This window comes from Dermacentor andersoni, chromosome 2, assembly GCF_023375885.2.
Source record: "Dermacentor andersoni chromosome 2, qqDerAnde1_hic_scaffold, whole genome shotgun sequence".
Classification (NCBI taxonomy): domain Eukaryota; kingdom Metazoa; phylum Arthropoda; class Arachnida; order Ixodida; family Ixodidae; genus Dermacentor; species Dermacentor andersoni.
The window spans coordinates 223934157-223960930 of NC_092815.1; the positions used below are offsets into that span (position 1 = coordinate 223934157).

The 26774-nt window shown below is 46.2% G+C and overlaps 1 protein-coding gene across 8 annotated transcripts in view; it reads left to right on the forward strand.

Annotated features, from left to right (window-relative positions):
• Positions 1 to 26774, forward strand: part of faf (ubiquitin carboxyl-terminal hydrolase-like faf) — a 607534-nt gene that overhangs the window by 385465 nt on the left and 195295 nt on the right. For all 8 annotated transcript variants that reach the window (XM_072286629.1, XM_072286626.1, XM_072286628.1 and 5 more), the window contains 2 exons: positions 2465 to 2642; positions 2696 to 2797. In XM_072286629.1, coding sequence (XP_072142730.1) covers positions 2465 to 2642; positions 2696 to 2797 — 280 coding nt within the window. The remainder of the gene's footprint in view (positions 1 to 2464; positions 2643 to 2695; positions 2798 to 26774) is intronic.

The window sequence follows — 26774 nt, forward strand, 5'->3', positions numbered from 1 at the left end:
CCTAACAAATGTTATCGCACAGCGCAGGAAGCGCCTGCATGTATCGGAAATTTCTGGAATGTTGTTTTTTCGATCCGCTGTCTGTCACCGAAGCTTCTGTAATCTGATTGCATGAGTGTGGGACAAGAATAGCGTAGAACTTTGTGGAAGACACGCGGGTCCCAGCGATTACTCTGGAACATTCGACGACTGATGTATAAAAAGCCGTTGCACTTGACCCGCTGATCAGATTTTCGAGGATCGCCAAGTATGTTCGCCGCTATCGTTGTTCTTTGGGTGTAGCCTGCTTTTGAGATCACAAGTTCACCCAATAAAATGCTAGTTTCGTTTATCACAGTTTTGCTGCCTTCTTCACTGTCACTACTACGTAACAATAGTATAAACAGCAAGGTGCAGGGCGTGCCGTGGTCGCATTGGTGCACGCGCCAATGGAACCACGGTACGCCTTGCGCTTTTTAATATTTCAACGATTTGGAACAAATTGCACCATGTTAAAAACGGCCGATCAAGCATTGCTATCGTTGCTGTCAATATTCATGCGGACAGAGTTCCGAAAGCGCCACACCATGCAATGTTACGAAGGTCTGGCGGTTACTACGCCGTTATCAGGAGATCACCGTTCATCGACACTTTGTTTACATGTTGCTGATTGCTGATAGTGATTTGCAATGATGTTCAACCTTTCGAAGATTGCATTTTTTTTTTCCCTGAAGCGACATGGATAACGAAATTTTACAGCTGGTGTGGCTGACTCGCAGTTATAACACCGAGACCACGAAGTCCGAGACCTTTGCAGAATTGTGGCATGCCATACTAGTTGTCGAAGTTGATGCTTCTGGCCAACTAAAATACTTCGCTCGCAAGTGCAGAAAAGTAATTTCCCGGTGCTAATAAAAATATAACCCCGAGCTCTCGAATAAAAAATTCTGGTAGCGCTTGCAGTTTTGAAATAGCAGGCGATCAGAACGAGGCCCCATTTTGAAACATCTTTACGATGACGCATTTTATTCTTTAGGTGGAGGTTTCCAGCAGAAGTTTGCAGCTAGGTGTAGGAATGCACTGGGAGCGAGAATGACACTGAAAACTTGTTGCATATCCCAATATTGAATGTGATGAAGAAGCGATGCTAAACATGGATAATCTACATACCGTAAATGCGTTATCCTGCTATGCCATCTGTCACTAGGAAGGCATTAAAACTGCATAAGTGGCAAACATGATCGGGAGGCTCCGGTGGGAACACTGTTATCACCTAGGCTTCTTGCACTGAGTGCTTTTGAAACCCCGTACCAGCAGTGACTGTGGAAAGGCTGCCTGCATCAGGGCAGCAACTGTGATTCTTTCACCAAATGTACTGAATATCAAAGAAATCGCAAAGTCGATTTCATATCATATATTGCATTTGTTTCCACCCTGAAAGCCCAAAGGCATTGCATAAGAGGAGGCATTGACATGTTCTCAATAGCTAAAAAAATTAAGTAAAACTCTTGCTTGGGCTAGTTGGTTCATGCTTGAATTAGTAAAGGCAAGGCGCAGAAGACCAGGACTCGAGATGAAACACGAACGACAGGACCGGCGCCAGTCCTGTCGTTTGTGTTTCATCTCGAGTCCTGGTCTTCTGCGCCTTGCCTTTACTCATTCAAAAACAAAACAAAAACAATAACAAACCAAACAATGAGAAATGGAAGAATGCAGTTTGGCAGTAGTTATGTATTAATAGTCAAAAAGTCTTGTTACATCGAAACATTATCAAATACTGGTCAGCCAGTTTCTGCAACTTGCCCTTGCATTGCGAAAAACGCAAATGCCGACCAGTTTTTGATAGGGTTTCAATTGTGGGGAGAGAGCACAGGAAACTGGAAAGAGAAATAAGGGAAGCATTTCACATCAGAAAGTTTGGTGCGCATATATGTGCGAGTGAACCTTCAACCCTCTCACTGATAAGGACCTTCAATTTTTAAAGTTATCATGTTAATCCAAGTGTTGTGGCCCTTGTCGGGAGGGGGTGTGGCTTGGCTTATTTTTTGTTTTGATCGCTGACTATAAACTTTGTTACTGTTCTTGGTTTTCTATGCATGCATGGCAGAGATTTGCGTAATGTATTCACAATAAACTTCAGTTGTAAGTCCAGTTTTGTCCTGTCCGTTTCTTTTACTTGTGCTCGCTTCTGTGCTTGCTGGAACCCCCTATACTGTAACCTACACAATCTTTATTTGATTAGTAGTAGTAACAAAAATTAAAAGTAGGACATATAACAATTTACACGGTATTCGACACCTGTGCACATTACACTTTAAGGTGCAGTGTTTGGTCACCCTAAATGCTGTGTTAGTATTTCATGTCACAGTAGTGACTACGAGGTGTTTGATTTGTGAATCGAATTCCAGCATGCTTATGTTGCAAAACTTGCGAGTGCTGGGTAGGGCGCTGCCTTTCAGCTGCTTCTTTGGATGCCTTCCTGCAGGGGTGGTTCGCTGTTGCTGCTGAAGCTTAGCAAGCTCCTGCTGACAGTGGTGGGCCACTGCCTGGCCCAGCAGGCACCCGAGGGTCTGACCCAGGCCCTCAAGCACGTGCCTAGCATGGGGCCCGAGGGCACCCTGCACTCGGTCGGCATGCGACTGGCAACCCTGCTTCGACGCCAGGTTAGAGGCAGCACGTTGGCAGAGGAGGATGCTCACCTTTTGTCTCCCGACAGGCCCTCCACCTCCCAGACCTGGGCACCATACAGGCCGTCCTCAGGTTGGCATGGGACTCAGCTGGACTGCCAGCCCCAGAGGAGGGCAGTGCTTCCAATCAGGTTCGTCCATCACGCGTTGATTGTGATCAGCATAACCCTTAGAGGCCCATGTACGGTTGTGACCAAACATTAAAAAGAAAACTTGGCCTTTTCATAGCGAAGCACCACCTAACATTGCTCCAGAGGTGCTGCAACATTCCGTGACTTCTTGAAAAATTTTTCATTGTGCTGTCACCCTTCAGCTTCATTTAAATCTTATTTTTCACTTCACCCTGTGATGTACTTTGCTCTCCCCTAAGAGGATGATTACATTTTCTGCAGGCACGTGCTGTCAATCTGGCAATAATCTCACCCGTGCATCTAGTTTTGCAAGGGGCACGAGAGCTTATAGAATCTAGTCTAGGAACTATAATGATCCCATCCCCCCCCCCCCCCCCCCCCCCGCCCCATTTTTTTTCATGCCTTTCTTTTTATTCCTGCTCTTCCTTCCGTCCTTACTTGCCCTTTCCTTCCCCTAGTGAAAGGTAGCAAACCGGAGGCTTTAACTCTGGTTAACCTCCCTGCCTTTCTCTCATTTGAATCTCTCTCTCTCTCTCTCTCTCTCTCTAGTCCAGCAATCTCGCATTTTATTGCTTGAAATCTAAATCTCATTCGCATCATTTTTCTGACTGGTTCGCATCACTAAGCTTGTTTGCTGATGCTTACATGGCATGCCCTGCTAGTATATTAACCTCTTATTAGTACACCTCCTTGTTTGTCCAAAGTACACAGCTCCACAAGATAAGGGTGACCTATATATCCCGCCACTTTTATTGAAATTATTAGTCACTATTGGAGCTTCCATTTATTGCTGCATTATGAGAAAACTGGATGCTCCAATAGTCATTTTAATAATTCTAATGAAAGTGGCCTGGTATATAGGTTACCCTCATCTTGTGGAACTGTGTACTTTGGGCATGCAGAGAGGTGTGCTAACAAGAGGTCAACAGAGCTGCAAGTATTCTCTGAAACCCTTGTATGGCCGTTTCGCATCCCACAGCAGAAGTTATATGCACCCCAACTTTCTGTGATACTGCCATTTCTTTATGTATCTCTTATAGTGGTATTAGTCAAGTTCGCGCGTGCGCACCTGACCCTTTTCTGGATCGCACAGCGCCGGCGGAGCGGCATTCGCCCGCTAGCACTTTCGCAGCAGCCCTAACAGTCAGACCTTTGACCTCTACCGCGTGGTTCGCAGTGAGTTGTGACCACGGTGAATTCAGGCCAGAGGGACAGGCTGAGTCTTGACTTAAGGTGTTTATTCACCTTAAGATACATGTACCCACAGAACAACAACAGCAAACACAAAATGCAAAACAAAACCACAGTGGCGTCTGAGGCTAAAGAAACCACACAATGTTGAAAACCACGAAAGAGGCTGATAAGAGTTCAGCTCACCCAAAGTGTATCTGCACTCGGGCCCTGGGGCGATCAGTTGCCCACGAAGGCCGAGCGCAGCAGGGGGACGGCGTGTGGCGGTCTCAGCGGCTGAATTGAGATGTGGCCAGTCGCAAGTTCCTCAGCCCAAGGACAAAAATGCATCGGCGGATAGCACTTCTCCCCGAGCGGCAGAGAGAAAGTTTTCCCGGTTCCAAGAAAGAAAAAGGAGGGAACGGGGTGTCCTGGCTGCGGCGTTGCAGCCAGGCGTCACGGCCAGGCGCGAAGAGCAGCGAGAGTGGCTAACGTGCCCTCTGTCCGCTACCCTCCACGAGCGAGCATGCCTGATAACCACGTGGCCGCTCCGGAGATACAGTCCAGCCCACATATAACGAACTTGATCGTCACGTGGCATTTGTTCGTTGTATCCAAAGTTCGTACTAAGTGGACCACCTATAATACGGGAAAAAAGAGCAAGCGAGACGAAAGTTCACTTTATTTTTGAAAGTCCGTGATGCATGTCTGCTTCTTCAAAGCTGATCGCATCACTGCCGTTTCTAATTTTTCCAGCGCGGTAATATGTTCATCGCCAAGGCCTCTGCTGCACACGAGTTCCTTAAGCGACGCGATGTAACCGATCGCGGTTGAAGCGTTCACAGCAACCGGCGGTAGAGCAGCATCCTCGTCATCGTCCTCGTCGGTCTCTGGGCAGTCAGGAAGGGCTTGCACTTCACGCACAATAGCTTCGTCAGTGCATGGCTCCGCAATGTCGGCGTCGTCATCAGCAGAAACGAAATCGTCCCAGACAACGTCAGGTCCGGCCAGCTGCGTGTCAACGACGCGTTGCCACAAGTCCTCGTGCGACCGGCCTTCCGGTGGGTGATCTATGGCGTCCTCGGTGCCTGGGCCCATAAAACCCGCCTTGCAGAAGCAATTTTCTATGCACTCGCGTTCGCTCTAACCGAGTGTTGAGGCCACAACAGTTCGTTCTATGTGAGACACTGTGCCATAGCCCCAATATATATTTTGACGGTAGCACCGCCCTCGTTCGTACTAAGCGACCGTTCGTTATATCTGCGGCTGTTATAAGTGGGCTGGACTGTATCGGGATGCGCATGCAATCTCACACTCTTCACCTTGTTCTCATTTTGCTCATCGTCTTGAATTTCCATCTCCCGCATTCCTCGTGTTTTCCCTGCCATTTGTTTTGTCATTCTAATGAGAAAACCAGGGAAGCCATGGAATCATGTCATATTGCCACTCGCGATGGCATTCCTATCAACCAGATTTTCATTTCCGGTGCTATGTTTTGTTGTCTTGTTTATTAAATTTGTAATTTCTCAATTTTCATGAAGTTTGCGCAGCACACTCTGCTGGGATTCGCCTGCCCCCCTCTCCAACATTTTTTTTATTATTTCCTATGGTTTGCTCAGTAAACTGCAGCATATAGTGAAGCACTTGTCCTGTCTACTCGGTGCCACTCTGTCTGGATTTTAATTTTTCACGCTCCTTGTAACTTTCCCTCCAGAAATAAAAAAAAGAGAAAGTGCTTAAAACATCAAAATAAGTAATACATTTTTTCAAAGAATCATGGGAAAAAAATTTAACAGCTGGGAAAACATAGCACTGAAGAAGGCCCCAAATTGCAGCAGCAACATCATCAGCAGCTCTACGTGAATGTATAATTAAGGAATGTATCATGTTCTGCCATAATGGCCCCTTTTCATACTAAACTCTTTCCCCAACATGGAGAAAATGGGTGTTTTCTGTAGGTTATGCCAGATTTTCTTTTCTTAAAAAACTACTGCACTCAATATTTTATGTAATACATAAACAAAATGCAGAATGAATTTACTTTTCACACATAAAGCTTTTACAGTGAAACCTCATTAAACCGTAGTTTGCCCGAGCTCGGAAAATGTACGTACTAAACAGTAGTACTGTTTAACCGAAATAGCATGAGATCGCCTACTTACCTGTCGAAAACGGAACTCAGAGAGAGTGCAATGAAAGGGGAAAAAAACATGCAGTATTTATTCACTTCACGCGACAAAAGTGTTATTTTCATTTGATGCCGCGGTGGCCAAGCACGACAGCGGCCTCAAACTTACTCAAGCTGCGTGCCAGCTTTTCAGCCAGCCCCCTCTTCTCGGCAAACACTCGCATGGCAGATTCCTCGTTGGCATCACGTGTTCTCCGTGCACGCGCGCAGTAGTGCTGCAGAAGTCCTGGGGTGCCTTTTTCATTGCTGGGTGCCAGAGTTTGGAATACTTTTCGTTAGGAATAGAGTTACGTTATCGCGCCCCTGTTCTCTCCGCGATGATTGCATTTATGAGGCTTGCGTAACGCGCAGCTTATGCCACTGTCAGGACTGAATCGCCCGTGCTGTTGCTTTCCGTGACACTTCGGCAACAACAGACAGGACAGGTGCAGCTGTCCTGTGTGTTTCCTTCTTTGTCCTTTGTTGTTTGCGCGGTTACTTGATGCATTCCAATCTCAACCACCAACTAGCCCGCCTCTCCCTGTTAAATTTGTAGTCGTCATTGTGCCATCTTCTCAGAAGTTGACTTTTTTTTCTGAGGTATATTTTTCTTTCTCGCACTTCTCGGCTTTTGCTGCATCTGGTAAAAGACTCTGCATGCTCTGCACCGACGGCAAATGCCAACATGGTGTATTAACACTTCTTGTCAGTGACGCCCTTACACAGCTGTCGTCGCCAAGCTGTGTGAAATAGACCAAGACTGAAGACTGGGCTAGTTTCTACGACTGTAATTTATTTATTTATTTATTTATTTTTTATTTATTGAACCTTACTGGCCCAAAGGGCATTGAGTATGAGGGGTTACAAGATGAAAATGAATAACATTGAACAGGGGGCAAACACTAGGCATTTCATAATTACACAAAGTGTCTACCAACCGGAAAAACTCGAAATTCTCAGGGATATTGAGTAGTTTGGAAAAACTTGGGGAAAACTTGGGGAATTTGTGCCTGTATCAGGGAAAATTACAGCTGTAATTTTATTGAAAGGGTCGAAAGTCACGGTAATGCTGGCTCGAGTAATAGACAGGAATCGTAATGAATCGTCTTTGACGCCCTGTTGTCAGCTGGAGGAGTGGCCAGTGTACAGTCAGCGACCGACTTTCTGGATTCCCGATAAGTTGGACGGCTTCGTGGCACCACCACGTACTCCATAGAGTCAATGTATCAGAACGTCTGAAACTTCGGACGCAAGAACTCTTCTTCGTCCGATTTGCCAGACGTTTTGCCGTGACCGCATATCCGAAACAGCATTAATCAAAGTCACCACGCTGCCATTTTGATTACCTCGCCGCCTCGAACCGGCGCTCTTGCACACAGATCTGCTGGCAGCCGTAGCCACCACTGCGGCAATGCTAGGCCTAACTGCTTCGACGTTTGCTATTAAGCTTCTTGCCAATGGGTGCCATGTTTTTTATTGAAAAAATTTGCTGCGGTAAGCAATGACTCGGACTCCGCCTTTGTTGTCCTCGCGATTGGCTTAGAAGCTTGGAAAGCATGGTGCGTTGCTCAATGCCAGTTCCTGAAAGTCAGCTTTACCTCTGTACAGTAATCTTGCGTGGTAAAGCATACGCAAAAGTATTGCAGTGAAGCATAACAAACGTGTGAAGGGGCTATTGCCATGGGACACAGTATGTATTCCTTAATTATACACGTGTGCACCTGGTATTTCCTGTCACAGTACGAGCACCGATATGCCTAATACGTATACCGACAGGCCTTCAGAGCGTTTTTGAATGTGCCTGTGACTGTTTGAGCCCTTAAGGGCAGTAAATGACAAGCATTTACTTTTTCCAACTAGCCGATTTTTCAAACGTTTTCGCGGCCCCTAGGGAGTTTGAAAAATCAGACATGGACTGTGCAACTGACCAAGAAGATGCTTCAAATGGTCCGTGGGGCAAACGAGTGGCGGAAGGAGGACAAGAACAGAAAGGACCTATGCACTGAGGAATGAACGGGAAAGGAAGCATGCAGCCATCGTTTTGAAGGAGCTTGAGCTCGAAACACAAAGTGCTGGCTGATGCTGAGATTCAGGTGTCCCTCATCCAAACCAAAATAAACTCTTTAAAGCAGTGAAACACAACACTGAGATGTCATGCGCAGGCTAAGAGTATGTCAGGACAGTTGAGGTTAACTTATGAGCTGTTGAAACAGAATCTCCATTGTAACAAGGCTCGAGTCTCATACCATTGAGTTTGCTGTCAGTTGTTAGAAATAGCTCGTATTCGAAAATATTTGCTTCTGTATGCATCTCCTTTTTATTCGTATTTGAGAATGTGTGGCTCGATTTGCAATTTTTTTCGAGGACATTTTATTTGCTGTGCATTTTACTAACCCCTCTCTTCTATTCTTCTTTTGAAGAACATCAACAATACTGCTTAGTATTGAAATTAAATAAAGACGTTTTTTTACATTTTTTTTTTTCATATGCTTACTAGAGAGTTACAGCATTGGGCGATATGGTTTCAGCCCGTCTTGACATAAAACATAGTTCTGCGCCACTCAGTGAATTTTGCAAAGGCACTCGGGGAAAACCTGGAAAACTCAGAGAAGTTGGAAATGTCAACTTGCTAGACACCCTGATTACAAGACATAACAAATTTAATCAGAATTAACAAAATTAAACACAGACAATATAGAATAAAAATACAAGTGGATGCACACAAAAAATATAAGAAGTACATACAAAAGAGAAGGCTAGCACGGTAACAAATTATGCATAGATTCTTCTAGCACTACAAGCTATACCCATGCCCATGGAAAGAAACCGGATTTGTTAATGGTGCAGGAAGATCATTCCAGAGTGATATGGCGTGCAGGAGTGCAGATGATTAAAAGCTTTTGTACATCCAAAAATGCTTGAAAAATTTAACATGATTATGCAAACACCTAGACGTGTGCGGTGGAGTGCCAAGAGTGCCAAGTCGTAGGGGAGAAGGCTTGTCTGTATACTCTAGGGATGCAAGTGCTGCGCCAATTGTTCCATCTAGTGCCAAACCACCGAGCGGCGCTAATGTGCACCGAAACGCTAACTTCGAATGAAGTCGCTAAATTTTACGCGACGTTAGTGTTCAGTGGCAACCACACGGCCATGTAGTATTCGGCATAATAGGAAGAAAAACAAAACGCCGACCAAAATAGTGCTGTCTAAAAATTCTTAAAGTTCCGGCTTCCACACGGAAGCCTTGTTCATTAAGCTGAAAGGCATAAAACCTTCAGCTTAAATACGCGTCAGTAATCGCTTCAGACATCTTACGTATGTTGGCGGGAGATTGCCATCGTTTAGATTAAGTATGTGTGCAGTTGTGTGGACAGTCAGAGATTCCAGATACTGTTGCTTCGTGCAATTCTCTTCTTGCGCTATGACTGAAGCTTGGCTTTAAGTTGAAGTCGTGTTGCTTGGTTTCTGTGTGTTCAGCGAGTTAACTGTTTTCTTTTTTGCATGTTCTCCGTCAGGCACCGCTCAATTTGTTGTATTTATAATATACAGCTATAACAAAGTCAGTGGGATGGCAAAAAAATTTGTTGTAAGTGGTAATTCGATGTAAGCGACCACTCGAGAAGAGATAAAGCAGTCGGGCTTTAATTGTGGCACAACTGCGACAAAGTCAAAATACAATGTATTCAGTGAAGCAAAACCTTATTCAGGTGCAAAAAAGGCAGTGAACTTTGGCTTTTGCAAGTTATTACCGGGCGTGAGCAACACCTTCTCTAATTTGACCAAGCATTGCATGAGGTCGTGGTCGCCACCCATGCATTAAACCTTATTTCGCGGCACGCATAGGTACTCCCACTTCTGCATCATAGTTGGCATTTCATGTGGCTCTTCGTCCACCAGCTCTTCGTCCTCGTCGGGGCCACCGACAGGGTCAATTAGTCTGTCCGCATCCATCACGGGCGACCACGGGAGTAGAAGTGTCAGCCAACGCGAATGTCTCGAAGTCGCCTTCTGCCTCTTGGCCAGCAACTTTATTAACAGCCTTGTACAGATCATTGCAAGTCCGGTTATCATCATGCTGGTCATCGTCAGGGTCGCTGACGACCCTGCGGGGAAAGCCAGCGTGCGCAAAGCAGTTGGTGACCTTCAAAGGTGCGAGTTCTTTCCATGAAAAGTTCTGCAAGTGGATCGCACCAAGCGAATCAGTGTTATACCTCTTGCTGGCATCATACACTGTGAGCATGCACTGCAAAAGAGACTTGCGTTACAGCTTCCAGGTGGTCTTAATGATGCCCTGATCCATCGTTTGAAGTACTGCAGTTGTGTTTGCAGGCAAAAATTCCACCGAGATCGCCATGAGGTTGTCGATTTTCCCGTGGCTCGGACTATTGTCAGTTATGAAAAGCACTTGCCGATTCTTTGAGTCTAACCATCTGTCCAGAAGGCGCACATAGTCTTAAAAAATAGCAGCACTTATCCATGCTCGCTTGTTACTTCTGTATATGCATTCCTTGAGAATAGTTGCATTTCGGAAGCACCACAGCTTCTCCGCCTTCCCCAGTATCAACAAGGGAAGCTTGTCCTCGCCTGTTGCATTGGCACTAAACAGCACTGTGACATGCTCCTTGCTCTGTTTTCCTCCAGATGAGGATCCACCAGCGAGTGTGAACGTGCGATTCAGGAGCATGTTGTAGAAGAATGCAGCCTCATCTACTTTGTAGATGTCTTTGTCTTCATGCTTTTCAAGCAGAGCTTGGAGCCGATGTTGGCACCATACGTCTACAGTGCCACGGCTCATGGCTGCGCTTTCGCCAACGATCGACTTCGAGGTCACGTCAGTCGTTTCTTGAACCGCTCAAGCCAGCCATTGCTACACTTGGAATCTTTATGGCCTATTTGGAGGGCGAGAGATTCCGCTTTTGCAGTAAGTGCAGGTCCATGTATGGGGAGATTCGCACTCTTCAGCCACTGTAGAAGTGCACCTTCCACTTCGGGGTATTTTGAATTGCGATTTTCTCTTTGCCAAGAAACACTCTTCAAAGTCATCCAGCCTAGCTACCTTGTTTTTCAATACAGTTGATAAAGTAGACGGTGGTATGCCGAATTCCTTTGCGATGTCAGTTTTCTGCCAGCTACCTTTTTCCACATCTTTTATCAGTAGAACTTTTTGCTCCAAAGTCAGACACTTTCGCCCAAAGACAGACGGAGCCATTTATCACTGTAGACCACAAAAGCACATGTGAGGCACACCTAATGAAGCACTCCGAATTACGCACAATCACGTGGTTTGCAGCACGGATCCAAATGCACTTGCAGTCGGCGCCGAAGTGACTGAACGCGGCGGGCGACGCAGAAGGCAGAAGCTTCAAAACGTCATCAACACATCTTGCTTTCCTCGTCTGGCGATTGTTGCAATGGCGGGCTTGGCATCGGCTTCGCATGTAGCAGAAGGAAGGCGATCGGAGTTGTAGAGACCAAGAAGCAGGAACCACTGAAGGGCAATCGTTGGTGGAAAACTGTGCTCGGGAGGACAGGCCTGAAGAGGGCAGCTTTGGAGGAGCAGCGACGTCAGGACTGACAGCGAGAAGGTGAGGAGTTGACGTGAAGGCAAGTCAGAGGAGTGACTGGCGTCAAAACGGCTTGCAGACTCGAGAGCGAATGACAAGGAAAAGGAAGTGGGCCGCTTTTATAGGGATGGGTGCGAAGGTCACGGAAGACTATGAGAGGATCGTGCTGGAAAGCGCTGCGAATGCTGCGGCTCGAGTCTGAAGTTATGTTTGTCGTGCTCAAAAAACGATTAGCCGCTCATCTTGGGTACGCAGCACGATCGTGAAAACTGAACGGTTTTGCATGATCACTGGGCAATTTTTTTCCCAACCTGTGCAGCCATGACGTTTGCAAAGCGAGTTTTTCAGCGCGCCGTTGTTGACGACACTGTGCTAATTTTATGGCTCGAGTGTCGGCGTTCGTGCACCATCACGTCTGTGCCATTGACAAATGTCGAGGAACAAAATTCACTGACACTGCCACACATTTAGACCTGTGGGAGATACAGGGTTCTCCTCCGTACTCTTGGGACAAAGGAACGACAACACAGTAGTGCAAACAGTCACAAGGGCATTTATTGCACCTTTCATAGATCAATGCCAGCTAGCCGAGTTGCTATCCACAAAACATGCCGATGGGCGTGCGACAAATCGCGAAAGTCCGATTCACCGCGACCGGATAGCGAGCGAATATGTTCGCCCCATGCTGGGCACCAACTCCTGGTTGTCCGCGTGTATGGTCACGTGAACGGTGTCCAAGGCGGCCACGCGAGACGGTCTCGCAGAAGCATGGTCGGCGCACGCGCGGGCGGTAAGTCCGTCCCGCTTGCTTCCCGAACCCAAAGAGAGCAAGCGTCTTCCCTTTCGGCGCCCAAGTAACCCCGCAGCAGCGCGACACTCGCGCCATCTCCCGCACTGCGCCTCAACCACTCTGACCGCCGCGGGCGAAGCCGCCCTGCAGGAGACGAGCTATGCGGGAAAACTAAATCTCAGGGGAGGGGTGAGAGTCGCGCATCCCCACAGACCATTTGTCTAAAGTCGGATGGCACGAATCGAGCATGACCGGCTCGAGAAAATTGCTCGGGAAACACCAGCTTGCATTGACCCGCCATCTTGACAGCTTGACTTGCCGCTTGCTTTGCTCAGATTTTTTGCGTTTTTGGCAAATTATCGGTCGATTTGTACCGTCAAAAGTGCAAGGAAGCTAGGGGTGGTGTTTTATTTCAATGCAGGTCTAATATGGGGAGCGGCAAGCAAATTTCTAGACCAGCTTCCTTAACCCTTTCGCTGTCGGACCTTTCTGGCCGTGACGCACCCCCAGTGTCGGCTTGGTTTCAGGGAACGAGCATAACAGGGAATGAACATAGCAATTTATTTTTGATTATGATTTGTATACAAATAACATAGTCAATGCAATATGCGCATTTCAATGTTCTGCAGCTGTTATTAGTAAACATCATCATCATCATCAGCCTGACTATAACATCCGTTCAACATCCGAATCTGACGATGCGGAACTCATCTCTTCGTCGCGTTCAACGCTGTCCGAGTCCAAATCCGAGCTCGGCTCGTATTCTGAATCGTAAGAGCCACCGCTCCAATGAACAGACAAAGGTCTCGCGCCGCTCAGCTATCCGAAAGCAACCGCGCGCAGGGAGGATGCACTTTCAGTCGCCCGCGCAACGGAGATAAATGGGACATTGTGTGATCAAAAAGAGGGAGCTGGAAAAAGGCTAAAACAAAGTTCGAAGGGCTTTACGTTTACTGCTGCAAGTCGGAAGCGAGGGTGCGGCGAGAGAGCGAAAGCAGCAATCGAATCACTTTTCGCAGAGGCAACGGCGACGCGTGTGCCTGAATTTGACGCACCATAGCAGACGCACCAACAGAAGAAAAATAAAAACCTTCAAACTGGCGGAGATGGCAGAACAACCCTTGAACCCATAACCACATGCGCGCGACGCATGATCCAGCGAATGCGGAGCCACCGCGCCACTCAGCAAAAAGAAAGGGGGGCGTGGCAGTCGCACCGTACTCTTCAATACATGTACTACACAGGTCGGGGCGAAAATACGAACTTGTAGGAAGAGTCAACAGATGGCGTGGCCAAGTCCCGGAGCGCCAGCTTTGCGCTAAGGCGCGAAATTTTGAACGCGCGATAGAGAACGTACCAGTACGTCAGTGACACTGTGGGGGGGAAGCGCGATGACGTACCGGTACGTCCATGACAGCGAAAGGGTTAAAGTCGTCTTCCCTATTCGTTAACTTAGCTCCTCGCATCGAACGTGGCACTTGTAATCAGAGAGACACTTCTTTTGTGCTTTTGGGCAGGTTTCAGCGCCAGAAAGAGCAGTAAAGCTTTCCTCGTCGAGCGCAGCTCACGGAATACTACGACGCTAGTCTGCCCATGGTCTTTTGGCCACTTTTCAGCATCCAAGAGACCACCGTTTTCTGGCATCGTAAAGTGTCACGAAAACTTTATTTTCGTGTGGATTCTATCACGGGTGACACCAGCGATGCGATTGTGACTGAGATTACGGTTTGGGTGTGCTGCACCATGGAATTTGACAGCTTCCGTTCGCTCCGCAGTAAACAGCTGGGAGCACTTGGCACTCGCTTGGTACCCATTACTAGGCATTCATCGGTCGTGGGTTTGGTATTTTTCTATCCTGTTCTGTGCGTGCGTGACACTAATTCGTCGACGGTAATAATTTGACGCTGCATGCGCAAAAGGGTCGCCGCTGTCGATGCTTCCCCTCGCCACTTCGCTCTAAGCAAGTCAAGCTCTTCATGCACTTTGAGTAATCTGGCTTAAAATGCATGCATTTGGGTCGGGACTGGAAGAAATTTTTAATAAAGCGATATTTCGAGTAAAGTGATGTCGTTATAACAAGGGATTACTGTGTAATGTATTTGTTGGCTGCTCTCTTTTAGCTCTGCAAGACAAGCTAAAGCAACACATTTCACCGTCTGTGTTCTTGGAGCGTGGCTGTGTTTGGTGGCACATTTTAACTTGACTGAAGGAAAATGTACATCATTCGTGCTATACAATGCATTATGAATGCTTTATGTAAGTCGTTCACATTTGCGTAGTATGTTAACCAGCTACAGATGATTTGAACTGGTGCTTTTTTTTATGGGGCAGTTGGGTAGGAAAGCCGCACTCACAGCTGAATTAACAAGTCATACAGTCTGTTCTTAGTATACTGAATGCACTGGGCAGTGGCCATGGTGCTGGTGAGAGAGAAGAAGACGATGAGAAGCGCTTGCTTCCCCGTTTTGCCATAGCACCAACCTGTTTCAGCCTACCCCTACAAACTTAGAACTAGTGCTGCTAGGCGAACACCCCTATTGCATTTGGTGGAGCTGCTGGGTTCCTCTTCGACATCCTAGAACTCTGCAGTTGGATGCTACCACCAGCTATTGCAATGGATGATCCGGGACCACTCCAGGCTGCTGCTCCCATGCCCCTGGCCATCATCTGCTCTGGCATCATCCGTCAGCGCGATCCGGCTATACTGTATTTAGCGGCACAAACGACCACGGCATGGAAGACTGGCTCGTCAAACATAACCGTGTAAGCGCCTATAATAAGTGGGACAACCGCGCCAAGTTCACAAATGTGTTCTTTTACTTGACTGGCGTGGCCAATCTATGGTTCCATGATCACGAATCCGATTTTTCCACCTGGTCGACTTTCACAACTTTCGCAGAGGTCTTCGGCCGTCCCACCGTTCACCGGCTTCGCGCTGAGCAGCGCTTGCATGGTCGAGCTCAACGCCAGTACGAGACCTTCACCAGGTACATTGAAGACGTGCTCTGGCTCTGCAAGCGTGTCAACTCATCTATGGACGAAGCTGACAAGATCAAGCACAATCTGAAAGGCATCGAGGACCATGCATTCCAGATGCTCGTCATGAAGTGTCCTCAGACGACTGCCTAGGTCATACAGCTTTGTCAGCAGTATGACGAGCTACGCAAGCAGCATGCATAAACATGTGCTGCTCAGCAGGACACCGCAGATCTATCTCCGTCAGATTTTGGCCGTGACACTGCCGACAGCTCTGCTTTAATGCTGAAGATAAAGCAGTTCAACTGCCAGGAAGTCACATGCCAGCTCTCTCTGGCTAATAGCGTACCCAAGCCGTCAATAACCTTGCCTCCTTTGCTTCATCACATGATTCAGACGCAAGTTGCCACTGCGCTGCCACCTGCCTCCCCTCTGCAGCCTGCTGCTGGACCGCTAATTTACGCTGACGTTGTCACCCGGTCTTACGCTCCTCTGGCTTCTGGTGCCTACCAGACCACTGGTACCTTCTATGTGCCACCGCCACCTTCACATCCGATTCTTGTCACTTACTTGGCCGCTGGAGCCCCTGTCGTCAACCCGTGGCGAATACCTGATAACCAGCCATTATGCTATTCTTGCCAGTTTCCAGGCCATGTAGCACAATTCTGCCGCCGTTGCAGCCATCATTTACACCGTTTACCTGGCAGTGGGCTCAAGCTACAGGCCTGCTCGACTTCCATGTCAGGACCTATCTAATCTTTCTCCGGACTCGTCTTACAGTTAGTTGCCACCCCTTCGATTCACGGCGGTCGCCTTCCCCACATCGCCGATCCATTTCCCCAATGGTTCGCCGACCCATCCCAGCCCGAGAGGAAAATTAACAGTCGCAGTTCCAGAGACAAGAACTGCATTTCCGTTGAAAGGTCTTGAAAGCAGCGATTCAAACCATCGATAGTGGGCTAACGATGCCCAATGGGCATTGTTAGAAAGAGTTAAGCTTTCACTGTCCAATTAAATGTGCTTGTTGAGTGTCTTGCAGCATAAATTGTTACTTTAAGGCGTTCTTTTCTGGGAGAGACAATAATGTCTCTGCACACTTGCATCTGTGGAGGGTGCTAGGAGCGTTCTCCAAAGTGTAAAATAAAGTCATTAAAGGCAGGCAGTTGTACAACTGTTGTAGTGCCCGCACCTTAGCGTAATAATGTGTTATCCAACTGCATGCAGATATCAACAGAGCCCTGCATCATGTGCATTCAAGACATCTTGACTCTGTGCTGCAGAGTTGATATGTTCACAATTGCGCTTGACAATGTTGCACACGTTCTTAAAGGAATCATTGGTGGTGCATTGAACTTGCTTGTATGCACCGATGTAGCGACGGTCGAAGTGGGAATCGTTGATGGTTACTGCATCAACGATTGCCACTGCCTGAGAAGTCACAAAAAGCACAAACTTGCATCACATCTCCTTGTGCTGACGTTCTGCACCCTAGCAACTCCTGTGACAATGTTGCACAAATCATCCGGCATGAGTTCAGGGTCACACTCTGCCCTGGGACCACCTATCCCGGCTATTCTCACCTAAGTGGTTCTTCTCTTCTCTATACAACACACCCGGATCGTACGATCTTTGAACCTTCTAATGAGTTGTCTCTACTCACTTTTGCCATTGCACTAACGCCGACAGTCACGCTCCCCAATCTTCCACGGATGCTGGCAGCTGGAAAACTAGATGGTGCAGCTCCTAGAGCTGATGCTGCATTGCCCCGTACAAATCGATGGCGGTCCTGGGTCTGCTCTTATTAACAGTGGGGTACATTTATCTGTGATGAGCCTTTGTGAAAGGCTCAAGGAAATGTTGACTCCCACAGTGACGCTCATCACCCATGTTGCCGATGATGGAACTTCTGTAATGTGTACCCAAGTGTGCATCAGTGGCGCCTGCTCACAGATGGTATCACAGTCCCTCATACCATTTTATCTATCACGGTGAATTGCACCTCCCTGCCTGGGGTCAATTTTGGCATAAGTCCTGCCACTGGGGATGTGTCTGGTCCAGCTTACCTCCTTCCTGGAACAACAAGTAGCGACTGTTGTGGATGATGTCTCCATCGACCTTACCCAACCTTCATAGTGTGCTGCTGTCACCGGCTTAAATCGGGCCAGACCTGTCATCTGAGCTCCTTGAATAGTTACTGTTGGCCGCAAGATCAAGCAGAGTCCCCGCCTTGTGGGCACTGGCTGAGACACGGATAGTGTGGATTGCGCAGTGCGTCGTCTGCTAGGCACTACGTGTTTAGGTGTGTGTGTGCTGCAGGAATAGCTTTAAAGGCTGCTTATTCTGTGGCTGTAGCACAGTCATAAATGCTGGTCTGCATTTTTTGACGATGCACAAAAGCATTTTGCGTTGTGCTGTCATTTTTTCGCTGTAGTAAGATCAATGACTGCCCATGTTGAGCGCAATTGCAATTGTCACACACTGCGCTTGCCACAATCATACCAATTTTATTATGGCTTTGTGTTTCGAGAACATCACAAAAACTTTTTGTTACCTTGCTAAAAAATAAACGAAGCGGTAGCAGCGAGACATGAATACTGCGCTAAAAAATGCCTTGTCACGGTGTGTTGATCACTCCAAAAACTCTGTGATGCCAAGATACATAAATGGGGTGGCGTGAACATCAATCAAAGCAGTAGAAAAAAGAGTTGTAAGCATGCGCTCATCATATTTGTATCATACACTTTATATTATAATAACTGCATTATGATAATTGTGATAATTTCATGACTCTCACTTAATGGTTACGCGACCACAGATGTTCTTTTAATATGTGGTGGTTCTGATGCCACTACGCAAGTTAATTGTGCCTTACAATTAGTTCGTGCACTTTTGTTTTTTGATTAGTTTCTACAAAAAAAAAGCTAAAATATGACATTATACGTAGACCAATGTGTGACACGGCATCTCTCTGGACGGAGGACCTCATGATTGTAGCTCCTCAAATAATTAGAACTTTGGCACAACACTGTTGTGTTCGTAACCATGCAAGGGTGATAAAAATAGTCTCGTCCGAAGCAACCTGATAATCCTTTACTAACATACTCTCACAGTGGTTTAGCTTTCCTAATTGAACTCATTGACTGTTTGCAGCAAATAAAGAAAAAGAAAAGGAGCTGTAGAGTGTGCATCACTTTGTGGTGTACAGTGTGCGTCAACTTTTCATTATACAGGAATACAGACTTTTTTTAAACCAGTGCAGGATCTGCACAGAATGCAGCAATTATAGCACAACAATATTAATAGACTAGGCGAAACTTAAATGAAAGGTACGGAAAAAGCCCCGAGAAAGTTGTTAAAGGGACACTAAAGGTTAATATTAAGTCAACGTGGACTGTTGAAATACCATCCCAGAAACCTCGAAACACTTGTTTCATATGAAGAAGAGACTTATTTTAAGAGAAAATGCATTCTGAAGCGTCTGCGTACCTATAGCGCAGTTAAAATTGCCCGCCCTCCGATCGAGGAGTGGCGACGTCATGGTCTCGTACGGACGTTGCGACGTCGGTGAGTAAAACGGTGCCCGCAGACGGTGCTATGGCTTTTCTGCGCAAAACGCATACGCGCGGCCAGAAACAAAGCTAAGACAGACCCGACAGCACCACGAAAGCAGAACTATGGTGGCTAGCGGAAGGGAAAGCGCACTACAATAAGCTGGTACTTCATTCTATGATGCCAACTTTGATGCTCATTGCAATGGATGACCCTGACAACGACACATTGGCTCGCAATGCTGGGCTCGAATTCAGTGATTTAAGCACTGATGAACGTGACCTGCTGCTGAGGGCTCCTACGACGGCAACTGTATGTCATGGCTGTACATATTTGCACATTTGTAGCTTTTCCTTCGTGAAAACCCAATGCCGCACTCACCGCCCCCATGCAGGCAAGACCGACGGAACAGCACTACGGGAAACCTTACTCGTAATCTTCTGGACGAAAATGCAGCGAGCACACTATGCGATTTTTCGGCTCTTTGCCAACACACTGTGGCAGAGGTACGGCACTTAACCACTTCGAATGGAGCGATTCACTTGTTGGCACGCAGTGATAAGTAACATTGGATTCGCCGCTGCAACTGCCCTTGGCCAATTTCTGCGGACCGTTCGCACAGCCCACAACATCACATGGACGTGGCATTCTCGCTGCTTGTTCCAAATGCAAGTTTAGTGAGCCAGCAGAACCAGTGCAGCACGATGCAATAACGAAACAACTAAACTCTAAAACGTGCGCGGGGCAGAGTCGAGTGAAAACGAAACCTTTTGACCACCCATACTACTGAAGGGTAACGTCAAAATGCTATTTTTTCTCAGAATCGAACAGAAGTAGACAAGTAGCATTTTCTTCCATCTTATAACCTAATGAAATTATCTTTTTACTACGAGTAGTTCAGTACTAGTGACATAAATTATGATGAGGAGTGCCTTAGTTATCGGGCTAGTACTGGAATGTCGCTGGGAGGTCTCAAATCGTGTCATGCATTTACCTCAATTTCTCGGTTACTAAAGCTCTGTTTGCGATTATATTGACGCCTTAGACGTTCTGGAGCATCGCTTTATCACTCAACTTGACGTCATTGTAACCTTTAGTGTCCCTTTAAACAGACTCTGTGCGAGTGAGTGCCAGTTTCCCATTGAATGACAGTTTGCGTTTATTTCAAGTAAATGGAAACATTGTGTGCATTTTGTGCAAAAATATGGCATTGGAGGGCAATATAATATCAGCTCAGAGTAGTGAGCGGGTCTCATTTCCAGAAAATCAAGCCAAATTATTCACAGTGGAACCCCGACATGTACGTTTCAATGCGCGCCGTCGACCGCCCATCCACACAAACGTGCCGACGATGCTGCCACTTATTCAGCCGCCTACCGTTTATTCAGACCTCGCGGGGACTGCGGAAATGTCCGAATAAACAGGTGTCCAAAAAGGCAGATTAAGAAAAAAAATTCCTTTATTTCCATCGGCTTATTCAGGCTCGGCAGTAGGCGTGAAGAAATCGTGAATGCGCCATTGCACGCTGTTCTGTTTACGCGCAATCAAATAAGCCTGAACCTCGGAAAGGGTCATACGGTCACTATAGGCGGCTGAAAGCACAGTCACTGCTTGTACACGCTTCGCATGCCATGGCAGCGTAGCACATGGTGTGTCATCTTCCGACTCGGAATCATTGTCCAGCGGCGCAGCAGAAGCCTGACGAATTATCTCGCCGTCGTCGAGTTCTGTACATGTCGGTACAGCAGTATCAGCACCTGTGAAACTCTCAAATGAGGCAGTGTCTGGAATCGCAATGCAACCACTGCGCAGGTCTCGGCAGAACATTTTTGGCGTCAGTAGGGAGCACATCGGAAGGCGACAAATCCTAGACCTCCCGGCACCCGCTTACCGGCATTCCCCAGCGAAGTATGCGCAGCAACTGTCGGCGCCATTAGACACTTGACGCTATGTTTCCGTATGCCGCGTTGCATCACCGCAACCTCGACACAGCACACAAAGCAAACATCACCATGCCGTCACGCCGACATCAGTCGCATAAACGAAAAACCTGGCGTACTCACAGCATCGTGCACGAAGAAACAAACAAATCAGCTGCTGGATTGTCTTGGCATGGCATACTAAGCTGAGACCGGAACTGCTGTAGCTATAAGCCAGGCAGAAATGATGATGATGAGCAGGGATTTGCAGTAGCGCCACTTCCTGGGGCAGCAAGGAGGCTCTGTTCAAAACAAAAATGGCATTCAGCAAGTCGAACCATGCAACGGTCAGAGTCAGTGCATGGTGCTCTCGATCGAGTTGGCTCAAGGAGTGTCCGAAAAATCAGACGAGAGGTTGCAAGGCGTCCGAACTTTCGGAAGTTGTTATACATTATGGTCTATGGGCAGAATGGCGGTTCCGCGAAGCAGACCAAATAATCGAGCATGTCCGAATTTTTGGAGTCCGGAAAATCAGTCGGCGACTGTAGTTCGATCTCGCAACGAAATACTGCAATCGCTTTTTATGTCATGACATTATCTACGACATTCTCTTGCGGCACACTACACCTGTGACACATCGCATAAATACCGGCAATGGCAATCCTATTCACGAGCACCTGTATCAAGGGTCACCGTCGTAGCATCAAGTTACTCAAGCAGAAGTTCACGAGATGCTTACCAAGAACGTTATTGAAAGTTGAACCATCATGTAGTCCATGCACATAACTTGTTGTCTTTGGAAAAAAGAAAGATGGGTCATGGTGGTTCTGCATTGATCATCGTCATTTCAATAGAGTTACGAAAAAGGCCATGTGCTCCTTGCCTTGCAATTACAACACCCTTGACTGCCTCCACAGTGCTTTTTATTTTCTACTGATCTTCACTTCAGCTACTAGCAATTTACCGTAGATGACTCACACCATGAAAAGACCACCTTTATAGCAGCTCATCAAAACTGAGAGCCGGACGAAGTGGTGTGGTCCCATCTTAACAAAAAACTGTGCGAGAAAGATGTAGACTAGCAAAGAAATGCCAAACACGAGCGCCCTTGTTTGTCATTCCTTTGCTTGTCCCTGTCTTCATTGTGCAATTTTCTGTAAAGACTTATAATACTTGATGGCTTTTATCAATTCAAGGTTATACCATGTGGTCTCTGCAATGCACCCTCCATATTTGAGCACATGATGGACACTCTCCCTTAAAATTTCAAGTAGTCCACATGCCTGTGTTATGTGGATGGTGTAATAGTATTTGCCCCCTACTTTTTAAACACATATTGAGCACCTTTTGTCAGTCATGGATGCTTTTCAGCATCAGGAATGCGCTCCTATCCGCATTCTCCTCCTAACGCATCCGAGCCACGCACCCTATCTTGCAGGTAATCTCTCTGCGACAAAGGCCAAGCTAAAATGATTGGTGCCTTCACGTGCATTTTGTTGTTCCTGTGCATGCAGTGTTGGCGGTCATCAAATCGCAATTTTACAACACACGGTGCGAAGCGCTCACTTGCGTTGTGGCCGAGTTCATGGTCATCAAGTGACATCTGTTAATGTTTGCCTGAGCATGGCGTGACGCCAATAAAATTACGAACCTTACTTCGTGTAATTGTCTCTTTGCTATCGGTATCAACACTCTGCCTTTCTTGCGAAATTGAAGTTCTCTTTCTTTTTTTTTCTCGGAATGCATATGCAGATAAATCTCGATATAAGGAATCAGGCGGGCCCAGTGATAATCGTTCCTTATTTCGAAATATTGTTGTAATTAAAAACTTGTGGTTATAAGCCAGTGGACAAACCTAGGAATGAAAATGACGTACCTTGACAATAGACGCATGTGCAGACAAGCATACTGTCAAATAAAAATGTCTCACTCACTTCAAAGCTGCTTTATTTGAAGAAATCTGTCGTTTACTTCTGGTGCGTGCAGCACGCACGACTGATTAGGAATTCGTCTACATCTTCCCCTTTGCACAATACGTCATCAGGTATGTCATTGGACAGAGCGATGAAAGTCCAGACTTTGTTCATGTGCACTAAAACATCAATGTACCCGCCGTGGTTGCTCAGTGGCTATGGTTTTGGGCTGCTGAGCACGAGGTCACGGGATTGAATCCCAGCAACACCCGTGTACTTTGATTTAGGTGTACGTTAAGGAACCCCAGGTGGTCGAAACTTCCGGAGTCCTCCACTGCGGCATGCCTCATAATCAGAGAGTGGTTTTGGCACGTAAAACCCCGTAATTTAAAACATCAATTTATTTATTTATTTATTTACTTACTTACTTACTTACTTACTTACTTACTTACTTACTTATTTATTCATTTATTCATTTATTAAGGAACCCACAACGCCAAGGCATTACAGGGGGGGGGGGGTTCAAGAAGAAATACATACGACACCTCTGCTCCTGGACAGTGTTAAAAGAGATAACAAAAGAGGAAAAAGGAAAATAAAGAAGGCAAAGCTCTTAGCAATGCACATCTGCAATCTACAACATCAAAAAGAAAGCATCATTTGATTCAACCCTCACAACATTACTCGCAGTCTATTCCATTCACTAATGGTTTTAGGAAAGAAAGACATTCTAAACAATTCAGTTTTTGTCACAAATTCATGGACCTTAAAATCATGGTCAACACGGTTGGATCTCTAAAAATGCTCTTTTTCGCGATCAACCCGAACAGCTGAATAATGAATAGCATGGAAAAACTTCAGACTCAACTTCTTACGGCGCGTGTCAAGCTATTCCCAGTTGAGTGCTTCCTTCATACGCGATGCACTGTACCCAGCCCCGCGTATGCCAGATACGAAACAAGCGGCAATGTTCTGCACCCGCTCCAGCTTATTTTTATCTCTACAAGTAGGCGGGTCCCAAACCATACACGCGTATTCCAGAATTGACCTCACTTAAGTCTTGTACAAAATGTCCCGACATGACTGTGGAAAAGTATTTGCATTTCGGCGAAGAAATCCCAGGGTCTTGCATGCTTTAGCAGCGACATAATCGACTTGACGGTGCCAATTCAATGAAGGAGTAAAATAAACACCTAAATATTTGAATTCGAATACCTGTTCCAACATTACATTCCTAATAACATATGGTTGCACATCAGGGTTTTTCTTTCTTGTAAATTTCTTGTAAATTTACTTGCGTAAATCCCCTGCTACAGTTTGTAAATTAGCATATCAGACTTTTGTTCGCCCACAGTTAGAATTTGCGTCATCAGTATGGTCACCACATCAAAATTATTTAGTTGATATGCTAAAAATAATTCACAACAGAGCATCGCGCTTCATCACAAGTAACTATGACAGAACTTGCAGCGTAACTAAGATTAAAGCATATATTTCGCTCCAGCCTCTTGAAACTCGTCGCACGATAAGTCTTCTTCGCCTTTTCCATAGATACGTCCATGGTAATCGACCTCATGTGTTGCCGCTTGAAGTGCCAGCGGGCACGTCACGCCGCCTTAACAATAGCTATAGTTTCATGTGCATATCCGGCAGTACACTGTCATTTAGCGTATCAGCACTGCCACGTGTCATAACCGTATGGAACAGTCTTCCCGATAACATTGCGTGCTTAACAAATCGTGATGCCTTTCGCGAAGAATTGCAAAGCTTTCTGTAGAAACATTGTATAAGGATGTGATTGACGTGCTTTCCTTCCCTGTTTTTCACACTTGTATTTTTTTATTCTTTGTGTGTATGAGTATATCACTGTGTTTACACTGTCTAAAGCGTAGCCTAGACAAACGTTTATTGAACTTGGCTTTACTTATCTAGTGAATGTCTGTATTGATATTTATTTTGTTAACTCCTGTTGAAACACTTACGTTGTGTCCCCCCTTACCCAATGCCCTTAAATGCGCCTGTAAGGTATTTTAAATAAATAAATAAAATTTCATATGAACAGTTTTAGACAAATTCATATTCCATTTGACGCACCACTGTGAGATTCTGTTCAAGTCTTTCGGAAACATCTCAGCTATATGGTCACAAGTGACTACTCTATAGAGGACGCAGTCGTCCGCAAATAACCGCATTTGAGACACTATTCCGTCACTAATGTCGTTCACATACAGCAAGAAGAATAGTGACCCCAACACGGAGCCTTGCGAAACATCGGACACAACTTGCACCCTCTGAGACTGAGTACCATTCACAACCACAAACTGCTGACGTAAACGTAGGTAATCTTTTATCCATGGTATCACTTGAGGACTAATATTGTAAAAGGCGATTTTTTTTATTAGTAAACTATGTGTCATGGTATGAAATGCCTTTTTGAAATCCAAAAACGCACAGTCTATGCTAAGACGCCTGTCCAGTGCCCCTGCCAGGTCGTGCACAAATTCAGTCAACTGCGTAGTACAAGATAGGCCCCTTCGAAAACCATGCTGACGAGGATTAAACAATTAATGTGCGTCCATATGTGCTACCATGCTAGTATACAAAATATGTTCAAGAGTCCTGCACGCAACTGAAGTTAGTGATACTGGCCTATATGGTCAGATTACAGCAATATTGTGTTAAGCACAATAGCAGAGCTCCGGTCCAGGGAACTAATCACGCAGTCTGAATATCGCTTCATGATGCCCAAGAACAAAACAGCAGGCCGCTTTTATCTTCTTCCTAAAATACATAAAGTTCCGGTCGAAGAAATATTTACAACAGAAATCCCAGGTCGGCCTAGTGTGTCTAATAACAACACACCTACTGAGTCACTGTCTAAATTCTTAAATCACCACCTGTCAAACATACCCACCACCCTCCCATCTTTCGTTCAAGACACGCCGCACTTCCTTCGAATTATCGACGGCATCAACGCCAACCAAATTCTTTCCGCCTGCACTATTCTAGTCACTTTGGATGTTTCTGCCCTTTACACCAACATTCCCATGAGTGAAGGAATTGAAGCCGTTTCTAGATCCCTCGCAATCAATCCTCAAGCGCACGCTCCTGAAGTTTACTTATCGCTCCTTAGGTTAGTTCTCACGCTCAACTATTTCGAATTCGATTCTATACACTACCTGCAAATTTTCGGCACTAGCATGGGTATGCCATTCGCTCCCACGTATGCGAACATTTTCATGGGACAGCTTGAAGCAGACCTGCTGAAATCCTACCCTTTAAAACCCCACACCTATCTTCGTTACATTGACGACATATTTATAATATGGGAACACAGCACAAGCGCCTTAACTGACTTAATCAGCCATTTCAATCGCTTTCACCCGAGTATTAAATTTACTGTTTACCACTCTCCTAGTCAGATCAACTTCCTGGACACGACGGTCTACATAGAAAACGGAAAATTGAGAACGACACTTTACCGGAAGCCTACAGATAGCCAGCAATATTTAGACTACAACAGTCATCACCCGCGACATTGCAAGCAAGGAATTTTTGTCGGACAAGCAAAACGTATAAGAAGAATCTGCAGCGAAGACCACGATTATATCCACCACCTAAATGACCTTAAATCAACGCTAGCAGAAAGGAACTATCTCCAAGTTGCTCTCGATAGAGCTTATGATGCCGTGTCAAGATGGAGAGACAGTCGGAATTGGCGAAGAGACAGCCCACATTAGAATCTGACAGACCGCCATCTGACAATGCACTCCCAAACATAAACAACATCCTAAGAAAATACCACCCAATATTGTTCCGCGCGAAGGAGACCGTTTATAACCCTTACGGATGAAGGGGACCATTTACTTTAGGTCGCGAAGGTGAGCGCAAGAGCGGCCAGCTGGTTAATCAACTGAGCGTCGTCCTCT